At 40.1% G+C, this 21176-nt stretch overlaps 4 protein-coding genes and 1 long non-coding RNA gene across 7 annotated transcripts; 2 read left to right on the top strand and 3 right to left on the bottom strand.

Annotated features, from left to right (window-relative positions):
- Positions 1–39: 39 nt before the first annotated feature.
- Positions 40–3974, top strand: LOC127070890 (kinesin-like protein KIF6). 2 transcript variants are annotated; one of them, XM_051009440.1, is made up of 13 exons: positions 40–654; positions 717–832; positions 917–991; positions 1057–1099; positions 1212–1316; positions 1410–1543; positions 1934–2050; positions 2207–2338; positions 2416–2550; positions 2622–2718; positions 2798–3056; positions 3172–3285; positions 3356–3974. In XM_051009440.1, the coding sequence occupies exons 1-13, from the start codon at positions 589–591 to the stop codon at positions 3970–3972; spliced, it is 2010 nt and encodes a 669-aa protein (XP_050865397.1). In that variant the 5' UTR covers positions 40–588; the 3' UTR covers positions 3973–3974. The 2 variants fall into 2 exon arrangements, with proteins under 2 accessions (XP_050865397.1, XP_050865398.1); XM_051009441.1 differs by lacking the exon at positions 2622–2718 and having other exon boundaries at positions 2755–3056.
- LOC127070896 (uncharacterized) lies at positions 698–1949 on the bottom strand. Its single transcript, XR_007784720.1, has 3 exons — positions 1543–1949; positions 924–1383; positions 698–843 (listed from the first exon to the last, which is right to left on the bottom strand). It is a non-coding gene; the product is annotated as an uncharacterized LOC127070896 (long non-coding RNA).
- A 298-nt stretch (positions 3975–4272) lies between the features above and the next one.
- On the bottom strand, positions 4273–11880 carry LOC127070886 (uncharacterized). The gene is made up of 15 exons (XM_051009429.1): positions 11566–11880; positions 10829–11333; positions 10390–10691; positions 9960–10264; positions 9127–9819; positions 8794–9048; positions 8339–8663; positions 7246–8082; positions 6609–7127; positions 6264–6475; positions 6035–6173; positions 5622–5899; positions 4773–5504; positions 4542–4695; positions 4273–4469 (listed from the first exon to the last, which is right to left on the bottom strand). The coding sequence occupies exons 1-15, from the start codon at positions 11771–11773 to the stop codon at positions 4273–4275; spliced, it is 5661 nt and encodes a 1886-aa protein (XP_050865386.1). The 5' UTR covers positions 11774–11880.
- Positions 11881–12036: 156 nt separating this feature from the next.
- On the bottom strand, positions 12037–15908 carry LOC127070889 (uncharacterized). Of its 2 annotated transcripts, none has more exons than XM_051009438.1 (3): positions 14888–15517; positions 12810–14775; positions 12037–12600 (listed from the first exon to the last, which is right to left on the bottom strand). In XM_051009438.1, the coding sequence occupies exons 1-3, from the start codon at positions 14999–15001 to the stop codon at positions 12281–12283; spliced, it is 2400 nt and encodes a 799-aa protein (XP_050865395.1). In that variant the 5' UTR covers positions 15002–15517; the 3' UTR covers positions 12037–12280. The 2 variants fall into 2 exon arrangements, with proteins under 2 accessions (XP_050865395.1, XP_050865396.1); XM_051009439.1 differs by lacking the exon at positions 14888–15517 and adding an exon at positions 15758–15908 and having other exon boundaries at positions 12038–12600.
- A 51-nt stretch (positions 15909–15959) lies between these two features.
- Positions 15960–20651, top strand: LOC127070894 (uncharacterized). The gene is made up of 6 exons (XM_051009445.1): positions 15960–16993; positions 18507–18702; positions 19095–19326; positions 19411–19567; positions 19736–19876; positions 20233–20651. The coding sequence occupies exons 1-6, from the start codon at positions 16915–16917 to the stop codon at positions 20424–20426; spliced, it is 999 nt and encodes a 332-aa protein (XP_050865402.1). The 5' UTR covers positions 15960–16914; the 3' UTR covers positions 20427–20651.
- Positions 20652–21176: the final 525 nt, after the last annotated feature.

The following is a 21176-nucleotide window of genomic DNA, read 5'->3' as shown; positions in this document are numbered from 1 at the left end:
AACCTTCTTCGAAAGGTTCGAGAAGGGATGCGCGGATGCGCGCGAGGCTCACTGTTCGCGACGCTCGGTTACTCGCGAGAACGGAGCGTCGAGGCGCCTATTGCGCCGACGCCGTGACGACGCGACGCCGACGCCGACGCCAAAGTCGCGATGCTGTCGACGTTGCCCGGGCAACCCTCTAACTTCTCCATTCCTTCTTTCTTTTTATCTTCTTATCCGGGGAATTTCACGATGATACCGTATCGATGAGATACGCTTTTGTCCTTTCTCGAATCTATTGTTCATTTCTCGTCATTTTTGTTCATTCAGAAATTTCATTCGAGTCGCATTGAAGTTCAATCGTAGATGATTTAAATCGCAGATGATACAGATCTCAAATGATTTACTAAATCCAAATCGTACGCACTTAAATCGATCATCCTAGGCTTAGATTTTAGTCCAACTAAATAAATAGAAGGGAATATTAGCCAATCGAACGTTTCGGCTCGATCGTTATTCTTTAAATTTGAAATAAAAAACAATGGAATAATCGTAATCGATTGATCGATCGTACTAATCTCTTGCAAGTATTGAGGTTATTTAAACGAAATGGGTAGAGACGTTATCAAAGTTTTTGCCAGATTAAAACCTGAAGCAAACCGCGAAAATCTTACGGTATTTAATCAAATTGATGTTGCAACGATTGGAAAACCCGTCTCTGTACATCTTTCTTTCAGAAATATCGTATACTTCGCCGACCAAAGGATCACAGCAAAGAAGATTTCTTGGTGTTGCTGGCACCTTTTAAGGACGACGAGTATGTCGATCATCGTCCTGAATCGTGGAAGTTTTCGTAAGCAGCCCCTTAAAAAAAAAAAAAAAAGGTCACCATTCGGTGTATTCATAGCCGATAACGCGAATCGCGCTCATGCCTCAGGTTTTACCGTATCATCGAGGAAGAGGCGAATCAGCAAGATGTCTTTGAGGATGTCGGTCGGCCTGTGATCGAGAGGTGAAGAGAATTCCATTATTCCATAAATTTTGCTATTTATGCTTGTGTATCTTCGTTTATTAAAGTGTCCTCGATGGTTACAATGGTACCGTCTTCGCTTATGGCCAGGTAAATCGAAATGATCGATGCGTTTCGTTAAATTCAATGATACAAAATCATTATTATCGTTAAGAACGACTATACGTGCATTGATCGTAATCGAAGGTATTTGAATTTACAGACAGGCAGTGGCAAGACCTATACGATAACGGGTAAAGTTTCAACTAGCAATAGCCAAGGTATAGTACCAAGAACCTTGAGTTACCTCTTCGACGTCATTAAGATGGTATGGTTCTCTTCCCAGTATTATTCGATAGTTTTAAAATGAGTAGTAACGATTAAGGGCAAATACCCTGCAATGAAACGATTAACATTGTAGCATCCGGAAAACGTTTATTCCGTGGACGTGGCTTATCTGGAGATCTACAACGAATACGGTTACGACTTGCTCGATCGAAAGCAGCAGCAGCAGCAGCAGCAGGTGCAGCAGGCTATGCGTTTGGAGGATTTACCGTAAGTACGGGCCTCCTTTCTCGTAAAAGGGCTCCTCTCTTTCGCCGTGTATCGACATTCCAAGTAAAAAACCACTTGGTCGAGATCCATTTAAGGCTCTTCGCTAGATCTATTCCGAGAGTATGAATATGGAGCAACCGGTGATGGAGCAACTTGGCACGCGTCCTTTTGCTTCCTTCTGATCGAATCTCGAAAATTCCTTCCTTCTTTTACCGCGTTTGTTACCGATAATGCATGCGTGAGAACTCCGCGAAGAGTCGAACGTGTACGACCCTTGTCCTAGTTCTTTCCCCTTCTTGCCTCTCACTTGCCTCTTCTTCCCCAATGAATTGTCAATCTCGATGATAAATTGTTCGTTGAGCAATACTTAACGCTTCATTGTCTCCGTAGACGCGTCAGCATCCAGGAGGACGAAAAGGGAAAACTGCGTCTGAAGAATCTGACCTTCCACAATGTAAAGAGCGAAGACCAGGCGATGGAGTTGTTCCTTATCGGCGATTCTCGTCGGTAAAAGTATATTTCATATTTATCGACGCTATTCCTATCGGTAATTAATCTCCGATGATCATCGAATGAAACATCTTTCTCGACACGACGCTCGTCGAGCTTCTTTCGATCAAAAAGTTAATTTTTGTGTCAAGATCCTTTTAAAAATTTTATTAGCGTTACAGCCGACACTCCTACGAATCCGCAGTCATCGAGATCTCATTGTATCTTTACCATCGTCGTATCGATAAAGCAGCTTGGAGCTAATCGTTACAAGAGAGCCAAAATGCATTTGGTCGATCTAGCAGGGTACTATTTTATCGTTGGTTAATATTTTCTGTTTCGCTCCTGGATCTAAGCAACTTGTTAGACACGCGCGTTTATAGATCCGAACGAGTTTACAAATGCGCGATCAGTGGCACCGTTTTGTCAGAGGCGAAACATATTAACTTGAGCTTGCATTATTTGGAACAAGTTATAGTGTGTTTGAATCAGGAGAATTTTAGTCACATACCTTACAGGTACGTACCAGTCGGGTCGTTAGATTCGTCAGAATCGTTGGATTCGAGTAACAAGTTATTAACGTTCGTAGAAATTGTTTGCTAACTGCTATTTTAAGAGACAGCCTCGGTGGAAATTGCATGACGACGATGCTGGCTACCTTGAGTGTATCTTCCGTCAATGTTCAGGTACAAGTATATTTAAACGCGTTTTCATTGACATAGGAAAGGACGAGAGACGAATCAAAATCGATTTTACGATCGTCAGGAAACGATATCGACTTGCAGATTTGCTCAAAGAGTCGCTTTAGTTAGGAACGATGCTAGATTGATGTTGGAGCACGATCTGAACAGTGAAAATACGCTTTTGAAATTGGAGAACGAGAAGCTGCGGAAACAAATCGAGGAGTTAATAAAGCAGAACGAAAACTTCAAAAGTATGCTATCTTTGCGAGAAAACAGAGACGATTTCGAAAAGAGATTGGATTATTACAAAAACTTAGTGACTCAACGAGATCAAGAAATTTGTATCCTTTTCCAAAATTATTTTTTCCTCCTTTCTTTTTTTCTTCTTTTTTTTCTTGTTTCTTTTCTTCAATTAAACACAAATTTTCTCAATTTATCCGTAACTTCGTTAAAAAGCTGTGCTACTGGGTTCGTTGAGAAAAGCCAGAGATAAGAAGAATCGCGTGGAAGTAGACAGTAACGACGTGGAGGTACGATCTAAATCGAAAGCCAAAGCGAAAGAAAGTACAGGTAATAAGAATATGATTTCAATCGGAAATGAAGAAATAATGAGAAGTCATGTTAAAACGAATGATTTCAGCCGAACGTTTGTCGAAGACGACAAAATTACTCGAAGTTATAAAAAAATCCGAGCTTGGAAACGGCATGGAATTAAAGGAAACAGATTCCGGTGCATTATGCAAACCAGAAATGAATTTATCGCAAAGAAAATTTATTGAAGAAGAAGAAATCGAAAAATCGAAAATTGAACGAAACGTTGAAAACGAAGATGTTCCTCGTAACGGGGAAAACGAGCGCGTTTCGTCGAAGAAAACGATTTCGTTAAAAAAATCATTAGGCGCGAACGGCGGAGTAGAAATCGATCCTTGTAAAGATAATAGATCGAAATTAGAGGAGGAATCAGAGACGAAAAGAATCGATAAAAGTTTACACGACGATTCGATTTATTCGGCTAATTTATCTTCGAACAGGGCTATGACCAATAAATTTCCTGATTTAATAATAAACGATGCTCTCGTCAACTGTCCCGTAGCAATGACCAATGATCGATTGGAAACGCAACGTTTGCAAAAGATTATAAAGTGCAATAAAGTCGATAGCGATTTCGAGAAAAATTTGCCATTGACGGGCGATCCAGAGATCGACGAAGAGATCATCGCATTTTATAAGGCCAAACGTTCTGGTGGAATTTATTAATAGTTCTAAACATTTCATAATGATTACGTTTTATATAGAGACAAAAAGCGAGATATAAAATTTATCTTCTTCTTCGCTAAGAAATAATAATAAAAATTTAGCAATTAATTTATGATAGAAACGATGAAGATCATTATCTCTATCGATAATTTATATCGATATCATTTCCCAAAACATATCGCAGTAATCGTGAATCTCTTCTCAAAATTAATATAATTCGATTATATTTGATATAACGTTAACTTCGATTTGGTTTAACAATAAATACTTCGATACGTAAGCGCGATATCATATCGATATTCAAGGTATAACGCATGACGTTTTAGGCATATCCAATCTCTCTCCGTGCATTTTAGCTTCTAATATCGTTAATCGATTCTTATTAATTACCGCCAAACAATGTCTCTTCGCCATGTCATTATACTTTCGTATTTTTAATTTCGAGATCTTCTCAGCTTGAATTTTAATGTTATCTCGATAAACGAAGCCTTGAATACCTGCAACCCAAATGATTTTTCATTTTAATAATATTTGACAAATCGTTCTTTTTTGTTTCATCATCAAAATACCTTTATACTCGTAGATTTTAAGGCTTCTATTGTTTTCAATAAAAATTAATAATGTCTCGACTAATCCCTCGAAATTAATTATTGAAAACGACGTTGGATCGTTCGTCGGTATTATTTGTAGAATTTTCATTCGATTGAAATCATCATCGCTGACCTAAAAGGTCGTAGATTTTTATTAACATCAAATATTGCATTTTGCTTTTATTCCATTTTGTTTCTTCTGATACTTACGAATATGTGATCCCTGGTAACACTTTGATCATAGTGAAGAAACGCTCCCTTTTCAAAAATTCCTACCTCGATGGCAAAGATCTCTTTCGATGCCATGCTGTTGTTCGAAAACGTATAATTCTTAAGGTCCTTATCAAGTTCATAGATCGTATGTCGATTATTTAATAATATTCTATCGGTATTGGAAACAAATTTCAATCGTTGATCTTCCTCGATAGAAAGATAATAATTTGGATCGGATCGGAACGATTCGTTGTTATATAATTGTTGGATAGTTCGACTTTCTAAACGATCCACGAACAACAGCAAAAATGTATCGTTGTTTAACTTTTTCGCGTCTTTGACATCGTCGAACTGACAAACGTGAACGAATCTGTCGTTATCGAGTTTCCATAAATTCGTCGAATTTTTTCCACAGCTTTGTTTCCCCATAACGAGAAAGTAAAACGAGTCGTTGTGATTCAAAGTTATCCAATTATCGACGTGTCCAAAATCCGGGATACTCGCTATTGATTTAAATTTTCTTCCTGTAAATTGAAAAGCATCCAAGCGACAAGTTTCGTAACTCATTAGAAGTATATCGAGATCCTCTATCTCGAAGTAATGGACGCTCAGTATTCGATCTTCCACATCGATTACTTGCAGGTACTCGAAAGCGTCGAATTTGTAGATTTGAGTTTCCGCGTAATGCTGCATGCTCAGCGCGCTTTTGCATAAATTGGGCAACTTTGTCTGCAAAAGAAAAATTATCAATCGATCGAACAAAAATTTCGTCTTTCTTCATTTTCTATTTGCTCCATTATCTTCCTTCGTCGTATATCATTTTTTCTTTTTCCTTTATTCACGTACCGTCGATTCCGTCAGAGACGCTTCCATCGCCAAACAATTTCGTATCAACGTGTCGGCTAATTCGGACGAATCGAATCCGTTCAAGCGTCCTCCGTTCTTAACGCTTTCTCTCAAATAAACATCCCCGCGTACCTTCCATTTTCCAGAGACCAATTGCTCCGTCAGATAATCCGTAGTAACTGCGGTTGCGTGCCAACCAATTAGATCTATTTCATTGAAACGTCCCAAGACTCTTAGAGATCCGTTTAGAACCACTGGTTTTTCAAACTCGAAATTTCCTATAAGAAGAGAAGAGAGAAAGAGAGAGAGAGAGAGAGAGAGAGAGAGAGAGAGAGAGAAGAACAAGCTTCGTTAGAACATCTACGATTACAGAATCTTCTTGTTGTAAAATAATTCGTAATTCATAAATGTACCAATCACAGTATCGTTGGTATTTAAAAGTAGAATCTGTTTTGGATTCGCATGATTCATAAGACGAGGATTAAAATCGTGGCGCATAAGAACTTTGCCAAGAAACGTCAGATTTCCAGTAATATTTTGATCACCAATTTTCTATATGAATAACATGGAAAATGATTTATTCCACTTGTGCATTGCACGTTTATTTTGTCGATAATTCATAAATTAGGAACAAGTAGTTACCATAAAGGTATCCGTGTAAATTTCATTCAAGCTATATCCGTTTATCTTTCTTCGAACATCGATCCTTTCGACGGCGACGTCGAAAGCTCTGACAAATCCGCTCGACATCGTCTGATCTGTGGCTAATGGAATTATCGAGTCCATGTCTACGTCGTTCCAAAGTTTGACGTTTATATCGCAATTGAAGTTAACGTTCTCGAACGTCATCGCGGCTGAAAAGAGATAATTATTACGAATTGATATGAATCATTTAGTATTGATAAAATTGCGAATTACTCGCTTTCAAATGCCGTACTCGTGTATCTCGATAAAACCAGTAATAACGATAGCTCTATTCTGTATTACCAGGAAAGAAGAAAGGCCGATCCAGATGAGCAACGATATCCTTCAAGCCCTCGACGTCGATCCCACCGATCGTTTTAACGTCCAAAGTCTCGAGAACCTCCAGATTCTTCTCAACGACAATATCCTCTTGAAAAAGAACGCTGGAATTAATCGTGAAAGGTTCGTCGATGAAAATTGCCTTTTCATAAAATTCTTTTAAATCGATATCGTTTAGAGCTTCCTCGACGATTAGAAACGATTCGTTGAACGTCAACGACCCTTTAAAACGTTTAGCTCCTGACAAAGTAACGTTGTCTTCCTTCTTAAATACCACGGATTTGTTAAACTCGTTGAAATTCGTTCCATCGATCGTTCCGTCGATCGTAAGATCGATCATTTCGATCGAATTGTCAAATCGGACGTTTGACTTTAGCTCGAACGTTTCATCGTCTAATTTTCGTACTCTGTTTATCAAGTCACGGAAATGTACTTCATTCATCTTTCCCGTTGCATCGAAATTCCCCGCGACACTAACGGTGCCTGCAACATAACACGAGACGTAGCGATTATCTTTGCGTCTTAACATTTTAAAGCGGCCTTTTAATAATAATTTTTAATACGTACAACATCGTATTAAAATCGTTTTGAGACATCTTACCGTTTACGACGACAGGACCGGCCAGATCTTGATCCTTGTATGGATCGAGAAGATTTTCAACGCTGCGTCCATTGAACGATTTAATTTCAAGATACGTGCAACTAACATTTTCAAATTCTTTCAAACCATTTACTATAATTTCTTCGTCCGTTTTCAACGCGGCATTCTTAACGAGTTCAGTGAAATTGAAATCGTTTATTAAACCATGAACGGTCAGGTTTTCCACGTACAGATCATTTTCGAAGATCACCGTACCCATAGTTTCCGGATCGTACATTTTATCCAATGATATTCCATTTACCGACGGTGCGTGAATCATTCCTTTTACAGCGAGAGATTCTAGCGTCGCGTTACCATCGAAAATTTGACGATAGGATCTATGTAACCGATCTATCAGATCGTTCCACCCTTTCATCGATATTCCATTTAGACGGTCGATCTCGAGTTCCTCGACTTCCAATCGATCGAACGTATAATTTCCAGTCAAATTTTGCGTCGTCGATCTAGTTACGGCAAATTTCATAAAGTCACTCAAATTAACATCGTTCATCAATTTTGGACTGATCTCTCGAATATTTAACTCGTTTGCTCTTAAATTATTAAAGGAGATATTTCGAAAAGTTTGATTCAATTTTTGTTCGAACATATCTCTGGCGATATCGTTGTTTAAAATATCGAACGATAGATCGTCGACGATCAAAGTGTTCTCGAAAACTATAGTTTTGTTCAGACAATTTGAGTTTTCCCACGTATTTTCCTCAAGGATTCTTCTTACTTTTTTTGTGTATTCGTAAGTGACGTTATCGAAGGTTGCGTTCTCCGAAATTTCCTTCAAATCTGACAACGAGAAAGAGCATTTCATGCACATACACATTTATCTACGTACATCTTATTTAAAAGAGTAAACACTTTCCGATAAAATTCCACCTACGTATGATTTTACTTTGTGATCTTTTTTGTAATAAGAAAAAGGGTCAAAAAATTCGGCAAACGACAAACAAAATTTTCTAATAAATTTCTCATATAGAAAACAAGGTTCGGAGGATTTTAGATATGCTTTGTTCTTTTTATATTTTTTATATTTTATACCCACTTGAAAAGACTTGATCGGTATCCAAAGTTACGAATTCTTCGACGGAATGTCCATTGATCGCGTCAGACGCGATATAGATCGATCCATCGATCGCAACGTTGCCCGTGAACGTCTTCGTTCCAACGATCTCGACCTTGGAATCGTTCTTCGATAAAAGGTCGTCAAAGTCTGACCAATATTTGCCGTTTATCGAATCCTCCAAACGAACATCTCCCAAGACGATTAAATCGTAAAAAATAATGTTCGAAGATACGCTTCGAGTCTCGTTGATCAATGGTTCTTGTTCGAGTCGAGACGCGTTAAATCCACTTATTTTACCGTTGATCTGTAAATCATAGTACAAGCTAAAATTTTAGAGAAAGTCAAACGAAATATATATATATTAATTGCACGTTTACAGTTTCTTTTTCAACGATTAATGGACGTGATCGCGTAAAAGATAAACGTTTGTATACCGTGAAAGGTCCGAGAACGGTGATGTTGTGAAAAGTGATTTCCTCCTGGAAAACATGATCGTCCTCGAGCGTAACGAACTCGTTTATACCAACGTTGTTTATACTGAAAACATGGGTTAACCTGTCGACGGTCAGTCGATCAAAGTTCTTTGTTCCGGTAACGTCGACAGGGACGGGGCCTTCCTCTAGCACGTAATCGTAAGGATAACTTAGATCGTTCAACGTCCTCACGTTGAAGTCGGCAGCTTCGATTTTCTGAAAGAAGTGGTCAGCGATATTTTATCAAGGTCCTATTTATTTATTTTTTCTTCTCGTCAAGAAGACCATACGTACCCCGTTGATTACAGTTCTTTCCGGTATAAAAGCCAATTTATTTTTCCAGACAATACGTTCCCAGTCGATATTATTTATCTTGGAGAAAGTCAAGTGTCCATCGATCGTTGCGTCGTTGATCTTGGAAAAATCGATGTTCGAACGATCGACTATGGATCCTTCGAACATGATTCGCTCTATCGGTATATCATTGATCCGTCGAACGATCAAATTTCTTGCTTCGATATTAGAAAAAGATTTTTCTCCGTCGACGACGTCATCGGATCGATCGCTCAGGTAATTTTGTAATATTTCGGATATCGGCAGATCGTCGATCGAACTCGTTGAAAATTGTTCGACGTAGAGGTTCCCGTCGATTCGTAGATCACCGGAGATATCTAGATCACCGGCTAGATCGATATCGGTTGAGTTTAGATCGAGCGCACCTTCCAGATCCGACTCCAAGGTTTGACATTTTTCCGTTAGATCGTTTAAGGATATCTTTATCCGAGTCACGTTCGTTAATATGTCCTCGGACGTCAAATTTTTCGAGTCCAAACCGATCGTATAAAATACGTCCTTTTCTATGGTTAAATTCGTTGTTATTATCTTGGACGCGTTGAACAACTCGATTCCCGTGTAGTCTATGCGATCGAGTAGATCGAATTTTTCGTCGATCTCGTCGATGATCTTTTCCTGTTTGTTCAATAGTTCCTAAAAAGGTTTGCGATCGATTTAAATCCAGCTATCCAAATCAAAAGACATGAATGAAATTTTACTCTTATCGATCGTATCATTCGATAGTAGTATCGGTAGTACGCATGATACAATCGCACAGGTGCGCGTTAACGTACTTCTAGCAACGTCTTTGCCTTTATCATTCCTGCAATTTTATCTTCGACAGGACTGGGAAGTTCGTTCAACTTCGTATCGATCTTGACAAAACGATTTCCGGATACGAATCCATATCCGGGAATACTCGTCACCGTCGAAAGATCGAACTTATCGAGGAGAAAATTGGGTAAGGATATTTCTTGAAATCGATCACCCTGCCAAGCCAAAGCACGGACCGTGGAATTTTTCAATTGTACCAACAGCAACGACTCGTCCCTGTAAGTTTCGATGCGAACGTCCTCGATCCAGGCAATCTCTGAAAAAGCTAATTCATTTCGCCGCGTCAACGGCATGACGCATTGTCGTAACGTAATCATATTTTTAATCGTAACTTTACAACGATCGTCCCATCTTTTTCGGACGCGAAACAATAGGAAATAAATTGTTTACCGTTGAAAAAGTCCTCGGTCTCCGAATTATATTGAAATTCGTTGTCCGAAAAATGAAATAACGCAGATTCTCGTCCGGACGTAGCCAAATATTGCATGTGACCGCTCTCGAAGCAAACGAAATTATTTAAATCGTTCGATTTAATCGTTTGCCAATATTCGAACATTCCATGAACGTAATCGTTCCCTTTGTGCTCGTAAAGTGAAACTTCGTTTATGCCACCGAGAACGAGTACAGTGCGCTCGTATACCTTACATATCTGCATGTCGAGCGTCGAGGAGGCCTGTATCCTTTGGATCAACCTTTCGAAAACGTTTCGACACTTTTATCATCGATTAACTTTTTATAGATCGAAGATTAATTCCCTATGAAGCAGCTTGTTAAGACGTTGGAGAGATATTCTATCGTAAATATGTCGTTATATGCGTGATATAATTACCATACGTCGTAGTCCTTTTCGACAAAATCAAGGCCGAAACCGTATACGTTGATCAACGAGACGGATGTCCCGTAATGGTCTCTGTTGAATAGCAGTAGTAATTTATTTTGACCCTCGTGTCTGACGAACCGTATATCTTTCGCTGGTTGTTGTATATCCCAGACCCAGAACAATATCAAACGTTGCTTCGAAACTCGGTACCATCGCAAACTCGTGACCCCTTTAATTTCAACGCATAAAACGGCGACGATGTCGTTCTCTGCACCGTGCGATCTCGTAGCTTCTACATTGACCAACGTAAACGTCGACACACGACCCTCTATATCGAATTCGTTGAAACGTCTCGTCGTTGCGTTCTCCTTGATATCGAGGGTATACAACAGAAAGGTCGTTTCCTTCGAACAAGCTAAATAATTAATTCCATTGTTTTCAAGTACTATCCAATTAAATTCATTCCTTGCTAATCTTGAGTCCTCTTCGATCGAGATGTCCGTTACTACGACTTCTAGAGAGAATTGAGAAAACCGACGATAATTGCGTCTATCGAAAGTTGTCGAAAGCGTACAATGGGATTAATTTAATAATTTAATAAGCATTCTTTGTTCTTCTTACTCTCCTTCGCGCTACGTCAGTTCGTATACGAAAGGAAGTCCCGAACGAAATGAAACGAATGAAACGTACCCGAGATACGTGTTAGCTTTATAACGTTGACGTCTTCTTCTACTTTTTCCTCTTACCTTCTCGATTTCCAGCGTTCGTTCCAAATTCATATTCCTGCCAAATCGAAGCGCTTTCCATGGAATCTGGCGAACGACGTTGCAAAGATTTCGCGGTAATATTTAACGCTTTGTTTACTTTTTCTAACATCCCTTCGACGCTTTGACATTTTGTCGTTTCTAATCGGAGAAAAAGAAAGACGAGAACTAGTAACGACGAACGAAGCATGTTAACGAATGCCGAACGTATCTTGCTTCGATCTTGATTCGATCCTTCGAATCTCGTTTCTTTCTTCTAAACTCGACTCGAACGACTCATAATATTTAGGGATCGGTGAATCTCCAAAGTCGGTACAAATTATTATCGTTACATCGAGTCGATCGGCGAACGAGCAAAGAGCTGACTACGACGAAAACGTATTTTATCGGTACTACTTTGATACTCGTTGAGGAGGAGGAGGAGGACGACGACGACGCTGAATTAATAAAAAAAGCCGTAATAGTCTTAAGATATTCGATTTAATATAAAGTTTACGCAAAGGATATATATATAAATACGATAAAATAATCTCTTTCTTATATACAGTGTTGCATAATCGAGCGGTTATTAACGATCATCGTGTACAATAAATAAAAGAGATACTTTCTAAGCAATGTGTCATATAACGCGTCCATTTCACTCGTGTTATATAACGCTTTCTCTCTCTCTCTCTCTCTCTCTCTCTCTCGTTCGTAGTCAAGGTACAGTTACCGGCAAAAACCTTGACCTATCGCCAGCCTTTGGTTGAAACCTTAAATCGATCTTCTCGCTACCTTCCTCGCCGACTTCGAGAAACGTGTTCCAATCTACCAAAAAGTATAAACCAGTTTTTCTTTTGGCTGGTAGAACAGGATCCGGTGCTCGCGTACTTCCACCGAATGAACTTTCTAAGTCTAATAAATTTCTATTCGTTGTGGTGGACGTTGTCGTCGCGGACGTCGTCGTTTCCGTCGCCGTATTCGATTCGACGGGAGCTCTCGCAAAATCCGACGTCGTCGTCGATTCTTCGGTCGTTTCTGTCGATTTTAAAGAGCAAGGATTATTGGATCGTTCATCGTGGACGCGCGTGCGGTGCAAACTACGTTCGATTCTAAAAAACTAAACTTTTTTGCTTTTACGGAAATTTTGATCATCTCGCGTCATCGTTTTTTCTTCCCTAAATCTTTAGATAGTTTGCACGTCACGCCGTTGTAAGATCGAACGCGATCGAGGATGCATCGATTACCGGTGTCGGTGGTCGTGCTCGATTCCGTAGAATTCCGTTCGCTCGTCGAACCGCGAGCATCCTCCTCCTGTCTCTTCACCTCGTTTTTAAGATCCTCGTTATAGACTCTGATGATTTCCTCCAAACTCAAAGGATCCGGACCACCGGACAAAGTCTTCGTATTCTCCAACAAGTCCGTAGCGGCCTTCTGAAAATCCTTGGCGTCGGCTTTACCTCGTTGAACCAATTTGACCGTATCTAAAAATTCATTGATCTTCGATCTCTGATAATCGTCCTTAAAAGTCGTTTCGTGTGGCTTGAAAACGTGATATTTGGATTTGGTCTCCTCCAAGGTGTAATTGATCGAATTCTTGAAATTCCTACGAGAATTCGATATCAATCCGATATTTTCTAATATCGTCCTCATGTCAACGGGAACGACTTCGATCACCGACGGAATCTCGGTCTTCATGGCCTTGCGTTGCCTGTTGAGGCCAAGTCCAAATCTCGCGAAAAACTCTCTCATCTCTTCGTCTTGCACGCTAGACGAAGTCGGCAATGGCTTAAAGCTCTTGTACAAATTAGTAGGCGTACGGCGAGTGGTCACGGTAGCAGCTACGGCGGATCCTCGATCGTTGGAACTTTGTAGGCCAAATTTTTGAAAGAGCGATCGCACGTCGGGCGTTAAATTTTCCATACCTTTGTTCAAATCGAAAGCACCGGTCTCTCGGAAGGTATCCCGATCCTCGAGCGTCGTCGCCGAATCTCCGTCGGACTTCGTCTCGGCGTCGAGAGACGCCGCGTGGGGACGAGCTATGCCGTTCGCGTTGGGAATCCTCGATCGGTCGTAGAGAACGTTCTTCTTGTCGTCCTCGACGACATCTTCGACGTTTCCTTCGTTGTGCGGGCGCAAACCGATCGAGGCTAACAAGTCCATGACCTCTTGCCTCATCGGTTCGGTCCGATGAGTTCTCTCGGTCGACGTGGTACTGGTTGCTCCGCGAAATCCGCCGGAATTCAGAACCAACGTTGTATTGAACTTGGACGTTTGCGAATTCAACGAGAGCGGGCTTACGAGGATCGTCGGTGATACCTCGTCTTGCTCGATTACGGGATATTTCGTGAGCGACGTTCGGACGACCGACGACGGATCCTCGATCTCTTCATCGGGGATATTTTGAGGCGGCGGAGCGTGATAACGCCATTGATCGGAATATAGAACGTCTTGTTTCGGCTTAGATGGGTTCGGATCGATCGTCAACTCCTCGGTACTTGATTTCTCGTTGTCGTTCCTCGTATCGAGAACCAGATCGATGTCTCGAACCCGATAATTGTCCGTGGTAGTAACGGCGACGGTAGGCAGAAAAACGGCATCTACGGTCGTCGTCGATTTCTCGTCGTCTCGGTCGGTGTGAGGTTCGTTCTCCAAGTTGTCCAGGTTGAAACTAAATCTGATCGGTGCCGATCCAGGAGTCGGGTCCTCCTTGGACGATTCCTCGGGTCGTACGTCCGAATAAGTTTCTCGATGATTTTTGTATCGATTCTTCTCGACGAAATTTTCGATCGATTCCGACGATCCACCATTTTCTTTGGATCGATCGTTGAAAACCATTTCGAGACGCTCACCGCTGCCCGAATCTGATATCATTTGAACTATCGGCGGTTTCGTGTACAAATCCTTTAAGTTTTCCGACGATTCTCTCGCCTTGTAGGGCAGAACGATCATCAGAGCTCTCTGATACATCTTCCGTCCTTTCTCGATCTTCTCCTCGTTCCCGTATGCTTCCAAGTCCTTGGACGTGATGTTGTACAAAATATCGACGATATCGCTTCGGGACAGTCGAGGCAAGCTTGGATTTTCGTTGATCAACCTTTCGACTTCGCTGACCGTTCGATTGATCGAATCTTCGACCTCGAATATCGATGGGAGTTCCATCGATTCGACATGACTTAGGCCGAAGAGTAAGAGCACGCAGAAAGCGGGGATCTGAAAAGTAATTTCGTTCGATTATTACGACGACGTACCGTAGATACGAAGGACGGAACGAGGACGCGCGATTTCCTCGAATCGCGACGGTCCGTCAGAAACTTCTCCTTACTCGTGGCATGCGTCGGGAGCACGATAAACGCGCGACTACGATCTTTGAAAATGTGCGAGACGCGTCTGGTCCTTGAAGCAGATAATCGCCGAATCGATGTTTCGATCGATTCATTGTCAGAGTTACGCGATCGACGTTTAGGCGCAATATTCGTATTCCGTACTCGTATTCTGCACCTCTCGCAAAATATCCTTGGACCGCGAACTAGCCGATCGAGAAAGTACTGTTAGTCGATCCGCAGCGCGCGCACCGTCTGATCCTTGTACCGACGTAGATAATTATACGCGCGAGTCGGCGACTTTTTCTTTTTCCTCTTTTTTCCCCTTTGCGCTAGATCGTCGGTCCACGACGCGTATCTCTTTCGCTGTGCGCGTAATATCTCTTTTCGTTCGTTCGTAATTCGGTTCTATCCTCTCCGTTTCACCAATGTCAAATTCCACCACGTTCAAATGCCGTGGCCCATTGAGCGTACATGCATGCTCCGGTGGAGTGAAAGAAATCTACGGTGAAATTAGACACGGGAAACGAGTCGGAAGATGAGGATTCTCGAGAACGAAAGTGAACTTTCATCCTCGGCGATTTCAACACTCGTTACGATACGACCGCTTCTTTTCGGTGAGTCTCTTTTTCTTTACAGAAACGTAGAACGTTCGTCGATCGATTTAAGATCGATACCTATCCTATCCTCATTGCGTTTACGCTGCATCCCAATTGTTCCGATATGCGTCGGAAACTTTTGCAGATTATTAACGTTCGAACGAAAACAAGGGGACACATCGTTGGAGACGAGACGGGAAATGTTTAAAAGGCGCGAGGTTCTTCGAGCAGAAGCCTCGCGCTCGACGAGAAAAGTAGGAAAAAAAGACTTACCATTGCTAGGAGCGATCGTCCGCAGAAGCAATCGTGAACTGACCGTACGACTCAAGAGCCTACTTTCCAACTCTCTCTCTTCGTACTTAGCGACTCGATACTCTCCTCGCTCGTCCTATCGGTGCACTCACGCACGTTCGACTGTCGTCCGAGCTTCCTTTCCACCTGTCTCATACTCGATCGGCGATCGTTATCTATCTCCTCTTCTTTCTCGTTTAGGCTCTGGCAACGTGACATAAAAGACGCGAACCGTCATCGAGGTTTTCCTTAAGGAAACGTTTCCCCGTTAATTCTTGAAATTATTCTCATCTCGAAAGTGAGATCTCTCGAAAGGGACGTCGCTTTCTTCGGACGGTTTTCACATAATTCGCGTTTAAGGAAACGCATATCGCGAAGAAAGTCTTCCTTTCTTCGAATATCTCCGATCGTTCCTGTTGGGTATATTTTTTATTCGATTATTCATAAACAATTCTCTCTCTCCTCTCTCTCTCTTTTTATAATCTGGTCGATAAGTAACCCGCATCGATCCGGGACGCGTATTATCGATCGCAGATGTCTCCTTGTTCATCGATGAGGGGTATCTACTATCGGTAAGTCGGCATCGAATAATCGAGCGAGCGGCAATAATCATTGAATTAAAAAATCCTTTCGTTTCGATCCTTTTAATCGTATAAAAAAACGTATGTTGTAGTTCGTTGATAGATTTCATAAAAACCAAACGATTATACGCGTACTATTATATTTGTTAATCGATAAATATTCGTAATGGCCGTCGTTAACGCTGAATATCTCGTTAAGAGATCATACGTTTCAGCTATCGACGATAATTATATCAATGCGTTATAGCAAAGTAAACAAACGCGCGTCGAAGAGAAGTTAAAACGTGGTAAGTGAAAATATTTCGTGATAAGCCGTTACAACATCGCTATTTAACGGTGGTAAAAGTGGGGAGTCACTCTCACCGTTAGCAATCGCGTCTCGGTCCGACCGACTTGCCTTTTCGATCTTACCAGACGTCGCGAGTTTAGCTCGTCGAGTTTGTCGAACTTTCGAGCCAAGATCCATACAGGACTTGAAAACGTTCAAACGATTTTCGAAGGTTGCCGTTGTTCCTGGCTCGTTTTTTCTAGTGGAGGCTCGACCTATCGAATTATACGATGGAAATTTTCGACGAGTATCGTTCGAACGTTAGTTGCGATTCTAATTACGTGCCCTCTGCGATCGAGCATATAGAAAGTAAGTTTCTTTTCTACTTTTGTAACTCCTCCTCCTTATCCTCATTTCTTCTTCGATAAAATATAACGCGAGTAAAAATTCATCGGCGAAAAACGTCGATTCGGGCACGAATTGTTCGGAATAACTCAAATAACGAACGCCAATTGATCATTCGACCAAATAGCGTCATTTTTATGTCCGATTCTAACTTTCTTTTATTCGGATCGAGAATATTTACGATAACGAAACGAACGATATACTACGTTTGGGTTGCATCCTCGTAAAAAGTTGCATCGATAAATTCTTTTTACTTGATAATATTTTAACTTGCACAACCCACTACTATTTGGTAATCTTCCAAAAGTATTACGAAAATGCGGTTAAATACAACTGCGCGTATAAAACGCTGTCGCTGTTGATTCTAATTGTAAATAGATTAAATTATAAGAGATACCTTATTAATCGAAGAAAAAATATACGCTTTATTATTTTAATACGATTGACATTGTTGCTTCGTACGACGTCAAATTTTTATCCCGTACGACATAAGGAAAGTTCCCAATCGTTTCTCTCGCATTACACATATAAATGCAGCATCGACGCCACTGTCGTTCCTTTTTTCTCTTCATTTTTTCCTTTTTTTTTTATCTCCGATGGAAGGCATGTACGAGCGACACGCGCACAGGTGAAAGTTCTGCTTCGAGTTTATATTTAATTTTACACTTTACATAAATGCCCGGTTATATACTTACATGTATGTATATTTGAAAAAGAGGAAGCGTCCTCGACACAAAGACCTGCACGCGCATAGAATATATGATTAATAAGAAGTAAAAAAAGATAACGCGATAAAAAGATTTGTTCTATTTAGATTGAAAGGTAAAATTACCAGTAGCAAAAATATAAATCATATGTGTCTTGCAAGAGATTACAGATAAGATCTTTCACAACTTTTTCTTTTCTCTGATATCTCGTTTTTTTTTCACTCCTTCTCCATTTTCTGCTTTTAGTTTTACGAGCTTTTACGTCTTAAAGCAAAGGAGCCAAAATTATCGAATCGTGTGGTTCACCAAATGATTTGGTCGGATTATCTTTGCGTATAGCGTTTCGAAAAATATTTTGAAACGATTCGATATGAAAGTTAATATGAATTTCCAATGGAAATTGTGCAACATCACGGAATTGTGTATATATATATATTTAAAATTAAACATATTATACAAAATAACGAGAAAATTATTCTGATGCATTGAAAAAGATTATGCGTTTGTCTGTGCGTGCGTATATCGCATTTATTTACATCTTGTCAATGACTCGAAATAAATCTTATCTTATCGTTTTATCTTATCGTTTTATCTATTTTTAATAGGAAACAATCGTAGATTATGTACGATGACTTTGCTAAATATATGGTAATCGTTAAAAACACTGATAGATTATATTCTTATCGATATTTTTATTTATTTATTTCTCTTTTAAATACAATTATTCGCTGATTTAACAACCATTTGGTATTTTATATTTTTTGTTTTAGGTTTAGGTACATTTGCAATTGTCCTGGTATGCATTGGAGCAATATTTTCAATTGTTACGTTATACTTGGCCATGGATGCTACTTACAACGTTCTTTCGCAAAAAGAAACGGGCCTTTACAAATCTAACGTCATTAGCATTTTCTCGATATATCCGATAGCGAGTATTTGCAGTTTGATAGTGATAGCGATTCCAAGGTATAAACGATACCGTTTTGTCCGATTAATTTATAATCGAGCGCCGTTTTATTACGATACATCTATTCCTTCGTTGTAATAATTTAAATCGTTATAAATTAAAAAAGTGTGCGAGTGAGAGAGGAAGCTCGACTCTCCAAATGAAAGATTCCTGTTACCGGAGAGTGCATTTTACGACGACAGTCGCCTAAAAAAATCTCCTTCGAAAATCTTTCCGGTCGACCTTTTTTCTCCAACACGAAATTGCGGTATAGAAGGATGGGAGGGGGACGGCGGGGAAGGAAAAAAAAGGGAATAGGAATGACTGCGGGAAATTTGTCACGTGATTCGTTCTCTCCGAGAACAAGATTCATGAATCCTCTCTAACGGTTCCTTTTATTCTTCTATTTCAGGGCACAACTATTATCGGAGACGGTCACTCAAGTTTTCTTGACAGTGTCCTTTTATCGTCTGTATCTTCTTCTTATCGACGTCGGTCGTCGAAAAATTACGAAAGCGCCCTCGTTGATGCTGAAAGTCGGTCCTTGTTGTTGCTGGCCATGCTTGCCCTTTCCCAATCTCGATATGATAGATTCTCGTTTAACTTGGATTCGATTAATTATTCTTCAACTTCCTGTTATACAGGTATGTGTGTGTGGTACGTATATTCGTAGGCGTGGCCCATCTTTCGTTTCTTTCATTAATTTAATCTTGAAAACGTTTTTCCAGGGTTTGCTATACTTTATCATGCTAATTATGGCTTTGGACGAACAAAATACATTACCAATGTACTCCGAATGGCTTCAACCATTTCTTGTGATTAGTATACTGTTTGCGTTGTATGGTTTAACCATCACCACGAAAAGTCTGCATGCCGTGGCTCCAGGTACGTCGTTCCATTACTCGTACGCGTGTGTGCGATGACGAAATCTTAGGAACGATCAGTGGACCACGGACGCGAATACAGGAAGCAATTTTCAAAGAGGATGGAAAAGCTTGAAGAAAAGCGGTGTGCGATGGTAATGGAAATAAATGCATTTTCTCTTTCCGACAGAAGCCAAGCTGAACTTTAAGACTATGGTGTGTCAAATGGTCTTGATGTTTTCCAAAGCCCAAGCTGCCATTATCAAGATTCTCATTTATACCGGCGTCTTCCCTTGCAGGCCACCATTGTCACCGAAAATTTACGCCAATGGTAAATCTATTGTAAAAATAACCACGTAGGTGATAGTTCGTTGAAACGTGGGCAAAAAAAAAATGAATTGGTAGCGAACCGGGCGATCGAATGATCTATTATTACTTATTTTATTCTTTCTTAAGATATTGCCTTAAGTTAGACAAAAAGTAATGTCAGTATTTTTTCACTCGAAAATCCTGACGATGATAATAAAAATAATATCAGATTTTTCAACTGACTTTTCTACGTAAAAGATGTCAGACGTTATTTATTCGATAGTATTACGTTCTTCTTCAAAACCGAGCTTGTTCGAATCTTTTGCGAATCTTTCGTTCCTATGCATCGGCACTTTCTCTGACTTCTCCTTATTTCAGTGACGCAAAACACCCTGATGCTAATCGAGATGCTGTTGCTCTGTGTCGCGGCGAGGTACCTTTATTACGTCGACCCGGAAAGAAAAGAAGATTCGTCGACGACAGATCGGCCGAAAGACAAGCCGCACAATCTGACGAATAACAAGGACTTGCCTGAACAAGTTTCGACAAAGATCGCAGTTGTGTTTACCTGAATGATAATACGATCTTTCTATTACATACTTGCTTCAAGAGGGACAGAGAGAGAGAGAGAGAAAGAGACATTTTTTCTAAATCACGTAGCTGCTGAATATGCAATTTGTGCAATTCTTCGACCGAATTCTGCCACGGAAAAAGTCTTACTATAGGATTGTTACTATTTTTCCTACTTGAAAGTAGATACACTTATTTTATAGATTAATAATAATTTTTACCAAGTAGTCGAATTTTTTCAAAAGAAAAGTAAGCGATTTAGCGTTAAAAACTTTTCTATAATCGTTGTTAGAGAGGATAGTTGTCTTTACAGGCGCGTTCTTGTGCGACAAAGTAAGTTATTTCTTACTTAGCAATGAAAATACCGGTGTTTATTAATCTTTCTGATATAACTTAGAGTCAGTACGAAAACTGAGAAGGAACAGGGCAACCAAAGGATGAATCGTATATATACTATTTTATACGATATTCTTTTATATACTGAATACATTTTCTTACGGTATTAGTAAAAAAAGGGAAAAAACAAACAATAGAAAAGATCAAATAGACAAAAGGCAATGTTGTCCGTCCAAAAAATAAAAGGAGAAAAAATTTTATATCCTCCAGTATGAAGATTATCGCGAAATGAAGAAAAGGAGAAAGGATTCTCGGCCAAATGTCTCTCGAGTTTCTTCTCGTTTCTTCTTCATGAAAAAAGAAAGGATGACGATGCTTAAGTACTCGGAGACGGATGGTGAAATTCGAGAATATAA

The sequence above is a fragment of the Vespula vulgaris genome, chromosome 19 (genome assembly GCF_905475345.1).
Source record: "Vespula vulgaris chromosome 19, iyVesVulg1.1, whole genome shotgun sequence".
Classification (NCBI taxonomy): Eukaryota; Metazoa; Arthropoda; class Insecta; order Hymenoptera; family Vespidae; genus Vespula; species Vespula vulgaris.
The sequence above is the reverse complement of the archived record's forward strand: the minus strand, read 5'-3'. Positions and strand labels throughout refer to the sequence as shown.